This window comes from Amblyomma americanum, chromosome 1, assembly GCF_052857255.1.
Source record: "Amblyomma americanum isolate KBUSLIRL-KWMA chromosome 1, ASM5285725v1, whole genome shotgun sequence".
Classification (NCBI taxonomy): Eukaryota; Metazoa; Arthropoda; class Arachnida; order Ixodida; family Ixodidae; genus Amblyomma; species Amblyomma americanum.
In genome coordinates this window covers 462,288,554-462,296,031 of record NC_135497.1, presented here as the reverse complement: position 1 = coordinate 462,296,031, position 7,478 = coordinate 462,288,554, and the positions used below count along the sequence as shown (strand labels likewise).

At 47.4% G+C, this 7,478-nt stretch overlaps 1 protein-coding gene across 1 annotated transcript; it reads right to left on the bottom strand.

The window, feature by feature from the left end:
• Positions 1–919: 919 nt before the first annotated feature.
• LOC144116034 (heat shock protein hsp-16.2-like) lies at positions 920–3,477 on the bottom strand. Its single transcript, XM_077650697.1, has one exon. The coding sequence runs from the start codon at positions 3,292–3,294 to the stop codon at positions 2,638–2,640; it is 657 nt and encodes a 218-aa protein (XP_077506823.1). The 5' UTR covers positions 3,295–3,477; the 3' UTR covers positions 920–2,637.
• Between the last annotated feature and the right edge of the window lie 4,001 nt (positions 3,478–7,478).

Sequence of the window (7,478 nt, the reverse complement as noted above, 5' to 3'; positions counted from 1 at the left end):
TTCTTGACACTGATTCAACGAAGACTGGTGTAGTACCATTGCTCTGTAGTTCTTCTGCCAAGAAACACTTACTATAATCATAAAAAGATCGACCTGGCTGCGAGTACAGTAAATTCACCACTTCAAACAAGAAATTTTTACATCGAAGCTCACCGACTTAGCGCAATATTTTGCAAAAGCTGATTGGCATTAGTACCCTAGAAGCACCATTTTGACGTTTCAAAGGCGACTACCCGTATGGGCGTTTCACAGGCCCGTTTTGGAGTCTATACGCTCAAGAAAAACCCGATCTTCTTCCGCTTGCGCTCTTTGGTTCTGTCGCGTTCTCGGCGCATTTCACAGACTCAAGGGATCGCCTGCACGAAGCAAATGGTCCAGTTCCCAGTGTTGTCCTGTTCTCAGTTTAAACCCTCTCTTGGTTTCGTGGAAAGAAAACGCGCACAACTGGGTCACAGCGTAAGTCGACACCTCAATCGCGCTTCGAGGTACGTGGCGGTGGTCTCCACTTCAACAACGTTTTACACAGCTTCCATTGACCGCCTAAATTGCTGCTGCTAAATGATTTGCCCGAAGCTATTACAGCGTTCGCTATAAGATGTGAAAACACAGTAGTCAGTGAGCCAGTCGCTCTTGTCAAAAAAGGCAGAAACGGACAATCAATAAAATCAATAAGTAACATCTAAACTCGGCATCACATTCCAGTTGGGGCCACTTTAAAGATGTAAAACAGAAATATATCGGAGTAAATACCTTAGAAACATATCTCTCCGATGCATCAATTTTAAGTCTAATCGAAGCCCATCCCTATAGATTATTAAGAGCATTCGGGTTTAACACGCAGCATTCGCGTCAATATCTGGATGACCCGTGAAAATTATTATTGCGCTTGTTGTTTTCAAGAACTAAGATGTAACAGAAGTTTTTGTGAACATGACAACAAGTTTATTTATTCTGTAAACGTTTATATATTTGTACAAAAAGAGATGTGGGCAGAAAAATGAAGGGTAACGGTTTCAAGTGACGCTTATTGTACAGCAGAGAGAGCTTCAGCATTCGCCTCTTACAAAGCACGGCTTAAATTTTTGGCATATATTACATAAATCAAGAGAAACTGGCGCAGAAACGAGTCCGCGCGTAACATTTCAATCACTTAGTGTAACAAAGAAAAAGAAAAGAACATGCAGAAATAAACGGTGCAGATCTCACCAGAGAAATATTAGCTATCCTAGGTTAACTCAAAAGTACAGAAAAACGGTATAAACAACTTGATAATTGCTATCATAGTGTGAACCATTTACAGTTCTTTGCAGTACTAGACTTCAATACAAGCAGCTCGGAAAATCTCATGCGCACTTATAAATCTACGTTTCTTTCCCTGATGATAAAACGTCTGGTAATGATCTAAGGAACTTAAAGCTCATACCAAAAGCGCATTTTTATACTGTGAAACGATGTTTTGACATCAAGGTCACAGCTTACCTTCACAATGGCTTGAAGTTCAAAGCGCCTCTAAAAGACCGACAAAAAAAGAGATACTTCACAAGTATTCGAGGAATGCCAGTTACGACTGAGTTTTCACGATGCAGCAGTTTGAAACAGAGACTTGAATCGTAGTTGTGGAGACACCAATGCCCCTTCGTTGCCTGAGCTGTAAATCACTTGCAGAGCTTCTGTATTTCCTGTCACTGCTTGCAAGAAGATCGAGAACACTGAAAATGCAGGCAAGGTCACACAACCTGTGGACAGCGTGTATTAAGAAGCAAGGTAACCATTGCCAGTGCTGGTAATCACGAAAAAGATTTGAGACGTTTTCGTGCTCTAGAGATTTTTCGTACTACACTATAACAGTAGTGTTCATTCAAAAATTAGGAAAATAGAATTACGTGACTACGCACGACCTCAAGAATATGAGTTTTGCCATTCGTTTCTTTTTCAGCTATGCTGGAAATGTTCTAAACACAGCAGCAGTAACGAGACCCTGAGTTCACTACACGCATCAAGCAAACAAGGCCCCTCTGCCAGCTTACCTTTGAAGCACATAATTCTTATTTCGCTATGGCGTACCAGTGACGACAACAAATGCTGACAGTTTTGCGATTTTTGTTTTCCCACCCATACGTGCGTTTGCTAACGTCTGCTCTTTTCTCAGAAGCTCACATATCACATCCAGCGCGTATTCGCTCTGCTTAACCAAATCTGCAGCACTTCAACGAGCACGGCACTCTCTCGAGTTAAGGTTATTATCAAGAACCCGGCGCAAACAGAATTTCGAGAACAACACACAGGACACGATCCTCTTTAAGAATAAGCGCCAGTTTGCGTTCCTTCTTCAGCATTTCGCTAACAGCTTAGTGCATCTGATTAACGTTTTCTGATATCTCTAGATCAAGTGCACCATTTAAGTGCCGTTGCGGGATACAGTGAAAGCACGATCTACTAAGTGGCAACGCACTGAAAGAGGCTCGCTGCCTGGAGTTGGTACAGAGAACGGGGCACGCAAAAGCACATAACTGCCTACACGGCTAGCGCCGCACAGAAAATACGGAGTGGGGTGTGCGGAGCTCAGGTCGGGTTTCCGTGCGAGGTGTCCTCGAACTGAAATCCGATCCGAGCCAGCCGCTTTCCTCATCATTTCGCTCAGTAGTCGTTGACATACAGGTACGCCTCGGCCTTCTGGTCTCCTTCGGGCTCGGCCGTGGCGTGCTGCACGGGCTGCGCCTGTGAGCCATAAGCTCCCGGTAGAAGAGCGCAGATCTTGAGCCTGCCGTCTGCGGTCAGGTTGGAGGTGATGCTTTCAACGTCCACGCCGTCCGGCAGCGAGATCTCGCGGTGGGTTTCCTTGGTGCAGCCAGCGCGCTGCCGCTTGCAGTGCACAAGGAGTCGGCCGTCGATGGCCTTGACCGTAATCTCCTCTGGCTCGTACTCGTGCACGTCAACCTCCATCAGGAGCTTGTTGTGCTCGTCCACTGTGGTCTTGACCTCGCGGAAGGCCTTCTCGAATGACGGGAACGTGGGCGCCGGAACGATGTCGCGGAAGAAGTCATCGAAGTCGTCGAAGCCGTACAGAAGCCGCGACCGCATGGGAAAATGGTTGAACATGGAACTCAGCTCGCGGCGCAGGTCGTGCTCGGGCCTCGCCGCTGCCCGCTCCAGGACTTGTTGCACGTGACGCCGCACCTCTGTCCGGTACGACTCCTGTGGGACACTCTGCAGGGAGTGGATAGGGATGACGATCTCGCTGCGTGCCATCGGAGACTCCAGCGCTTCTCTTCGGGACCAGGGCGACCTGTCCATGGTGGTGCGGCACCCCCCTCGGGGTATTTATGGACGAGCGAGGCTCTATCGGGACGCTGAGCGCAAGCAAACCGCGGGGAGATCTGGCGCGCCGGCGTCCAGAACTCTCTGCTGCGAAACGAAGGCGAAGAGCCCGCCGCCCTCTTTTCCTCTTCCTCGAGCTACGTCACAAGCTGGGAGTACGGGGGTCTAAGTTTAGAAAGCGCCACTTCTCAAAGCGGTCTGACGAGTGGCATCTGGCAAGGTTACACCGTACCCTGCGTGACGCTGGTGGCGCCCTCCATTGCCTGTTAGGTTAAGCGCGATGGAAAGCGTGGGGCTTGTCCAAACCACTTGAGCCAACTCTGCGTTCGTGGAATGGATACCAGCTGTCGCGAGGTTCGCATACGAGCTGGCAAGGCCAGCAAGGAAGCCAAAAAGTGAGGCTTAGCGCCCGTTTATGATGGTTCAGCCGCTGCCCGAGGATTATCTTAAAATTTCCAACTGCTTTTAATAACGGTAACGGGGACAAAGAAAATCAAGAGTTCTCTCGAAGTAAAGAATGGACTGCAAGTGACTCATTTCGAGAACTTGATGCCAGGCTTTCGCATTGCATTCGTTTGCCTTCGTGGCGCAGATTTCCTGCTTCTAGACGCGTTTCATGCAATCATGTTGGTTGCGCGAGGAGCTGACTCACATGCTGCGTCGGCAATGCGCACGTGACGTACTCATACGTCCGTGGCTTTCATCACCTCGGGAAGTGAATTAAGGCAGACAGTGCGTCTTTGCTCTTTCTTCCACCGGGCATGACAAACGCAATGGAATACCGCATGTCGCTTGGCGTCAGCGGTATTGAGGATAGTGTAGCCAAGATTGCGTGTCCAGTTCGAGCACTTTTAGCCACAGAAATTGGCCGAAGCGCATAACCGCAGCGGATACTGTGGGCTTTATGCGTGTTTTATACGACGTTCTTTCCTCAGTCGTCAAATTAAACTTCCCATTTCACGCTCACTTCGTTAGGGCAAAATACGCATCACATGCGAGAGAATACAGCAGGGAAAGCAGAAGCAAATATGTTAACAAGATACATATATGTGGTGTGCTACGTTCCGTAAGGCGAAGAGAAATAAATGCAGCCAGCTAATCAGAGCGACGCTGATACGCAGCCAATAGGTGTTCCATCGCGTTCAAGCAGTAACCACAAACGACATTTCCGCAAGCTGCGTTGCGCCTGGTACTGGATTAATCCTAGTGCTCTCACCTCCGACCTCAGTTCTATGCGCTCCGATTCACGCAGAATGTGAACTGCCGCAGTGGTTCGTTCGATATGGTGCTCCACTTCTGAGCCAAGGACGAATCTCGGCCGCGCCGGTCGCATTTTGATGCAGGCGATGTCCGTGCACATTACAGAACATGTGGTCAAAATAAATCAGGAGCCTCCCCTAAGGCGTCTGTCATAGCCCATCTGCCGCTTCTGGACGTTAAACATCACGTACCATACCGCACATAGGGGAGAGCGCAACGAAAGGCGACACAATTCATCGCCTTATTTTTGTTCGCGCGCATCAACGAGGAAGTATAGAAGAATTATTTGGTGCAGTCCTGGCATCCCGGTCAGTAGAAATAAAACGCCTAGCTGAAGTAGAGTACGATAAAATATAATGCTTAAAAAATTCAGCTGATTTGCGGTGTTAATCAAATGCGAAGTAGGGTGCGCTAGCACTGCTTACCCCTGCTCAACTTTTATAAGCGGTGCAAAGTCCGCCGGCGTTCTATGAGGCCGCTCCGCCTTCTCATCGGCTAAGCCCCGCGACGCGGCATCGCCATTGTCTCCTATGCGCTTCAAGGAAAGAGAGAGAGAGCGAGAGAGCAGAGGAGGCTCCCACGAAGTAAATGAGACAGTCTTATTCCCAGCTTAATCTTATATGCGCAGTAAAACCTTTCTCGGTTTTGAGAAGAGGAAAGGCGCATATCTAGTTCACTTTGTCGGCGGACGCCTCAAGCGCCCCACGAACGCCGACTAATACCCCTGTCACACGGGCATTTTCGATCCTCATTAAGACAATGCTCACCGAACTCAATGCAGATCGACGGTTGTCACAGGGCCACTTTCAAGCGAAATCGAGCTCGATCCTGCTTGACTCGATGACGATTCCTCAAGAGTGTTTGAGGTTCCAAGCACAATCGAAAGGACTCTCGCTTTCATGAAGCTATAAAAATAAACACAAATTAACAAAACAAAACCACAATTGCTGTTTTTGTAATTGATTAAAATGTAAGACAGAACATTTTTCAGGGACTATGCCTGCTTATATGCAAACATTTGAAAATAATCTCTACACGGCGCTCCAGGCTTCGCCGCCAGTATAACCAAAGATGGCGTTCTCCTGCTCGTCGCGCGGAAACTGCGGAGCGAGCGCGAAACAGCCGCTCTCATCGACTGCTGGCAGGACCGCCTAAATGATTTGCGGCGCCAGAAGCGAAACGCGCAGTCTATGCTGAAATCGCGGAGGCGTTGGGAACCCTCTGGTTCCATTGCACAGCGGCAGAGGTGCGCACAAGTTTAGAAACCTGACGCATATTCACAGATGTACCGATCTGGCTACGGATTTGTCTGCCGCTGCGACCGACTGCACAGTGTTGCCGGACATCGCCATGTTATCACTGTCTACGGAACATTTGGCTCCACCTAACGCACATCATGGAAACTTCTCAATGAGCATCGAAAATGCCCGTGTAGCACCGGATGTTTCGAGCGTGCTCGAAAATCTCGATGCAGATCGAGTTCAATGAGGATCGAAAGTGCCCGTGTGACAGGGGTATTAAACACTGAGTTCCAAGATTTTAGTCGGCGTTCGTGGTGCGCTTGAGGTGTCCACCGACAAAGTGAACTCGCTATGCGCCTCTAATTTTCTGAAAACCGAGAGAGGTTTGTTTAATATACCGCCCGGCTCAGGCCTCAAACAGCTATCGGCGAAATCCGTGATTGCGGCTCTAAAATTCTAAATGTAGCATTTTGCCCCATACTTTTGGGGTAAAATGTGCCAGTGCACTTAGACGCATTTCTGAAATGAGGATATTATGCAATCTTGCATTGAACGCCCGGCTTCATACTCCCTAAACAGAAAACAGTATAGAGGTAAGTAAGCTTCCCTCTGGCAGACTCCATTTTCTAAAGGGAGTGCGCAGCTTACAATCTTTTTTACTCCCTGATAGGCGTATTCGTGTTCACAGTGTGGACGCGAGCACGGCACTGAAAACACTCATCCAGAGAGAACCCGGCACTGTTTTGTTATACCACCCGCTATAAACTGGGCAGTTTGACAGCCAAGCTGCGCGTTTAATGTGCCTTCGCAGGTCTTAAACTTCATGCCTTCTTCGCAACCATTTTGGGTTTGTTGTCCCGTGTGTTACCCTCTCACCTACTCCCTGACGAATGGACACGTTGATTTGCTTAGATACTCAGTACCTGTACACAAACTTCAGATGGGATTTCACGTCAGTCTGAACAGTGTTTTTACGCACGCGTGTATGCCCGCACGCACTCACATCGCTCTCACCATTGTTTAAACTGTTTTTTTTTATTCTTTTGCAACAGACGCAACAAGCGGCCTTTTTTTACCTCGTAAAGAAACCAGATGCGAGCAGCTGTTGACGTGTAAGGGCAAGGCACAGATCTTTGCAATATTTATTTATTTATTATTTTTTTCAATACTGCAAACCCAACTGGGCTTCTAAGAGAGTAGAGTACATTATGACACGCATTCTATAGGCAACAAGGGGGAAATATACCAAGCATACAAGCTGAACACTAAGCATCAAAAGAAACAGAATAAATTTATTGCAAATAAAACAAGAATGGTTAAATTAGACGTCACAGATCGAGGGGGGAGCAAAAAATATTTAGACAGGGAAGTTAGAATCTATCATTATCTAGCTTATTCCATTCAGTAATTGTCGTAGGGAAGAAGGAATATTTATAACATGTATTGCAAGTGGAATAAGGATTTATTCTTAGGGCGTGTCTCTGTTGTGTAGAGTATCCCGCAGAAATGAAGATTATATGTGGAATGTCTACATTGTAATCGCCTTTGATTAAATTATATAAAAATTTTAGGCGCAAAGCTCTATTTCTGTCGGTTACAGTTGGAAGTTTATCCCTGGTTAAAAGTGGTGTGATTGAAGTGCGCTCAAAACTGTTATGG

Coding starts and splice junctions, on each gene's coding strand:
- LOC144116034 (XM_077650697.1), bottom strand. CDS start 3,294: ATGGACAGGTCGCCCTGGTCCCGAAGAGAAGCGCTGGAGTCTCCGATG.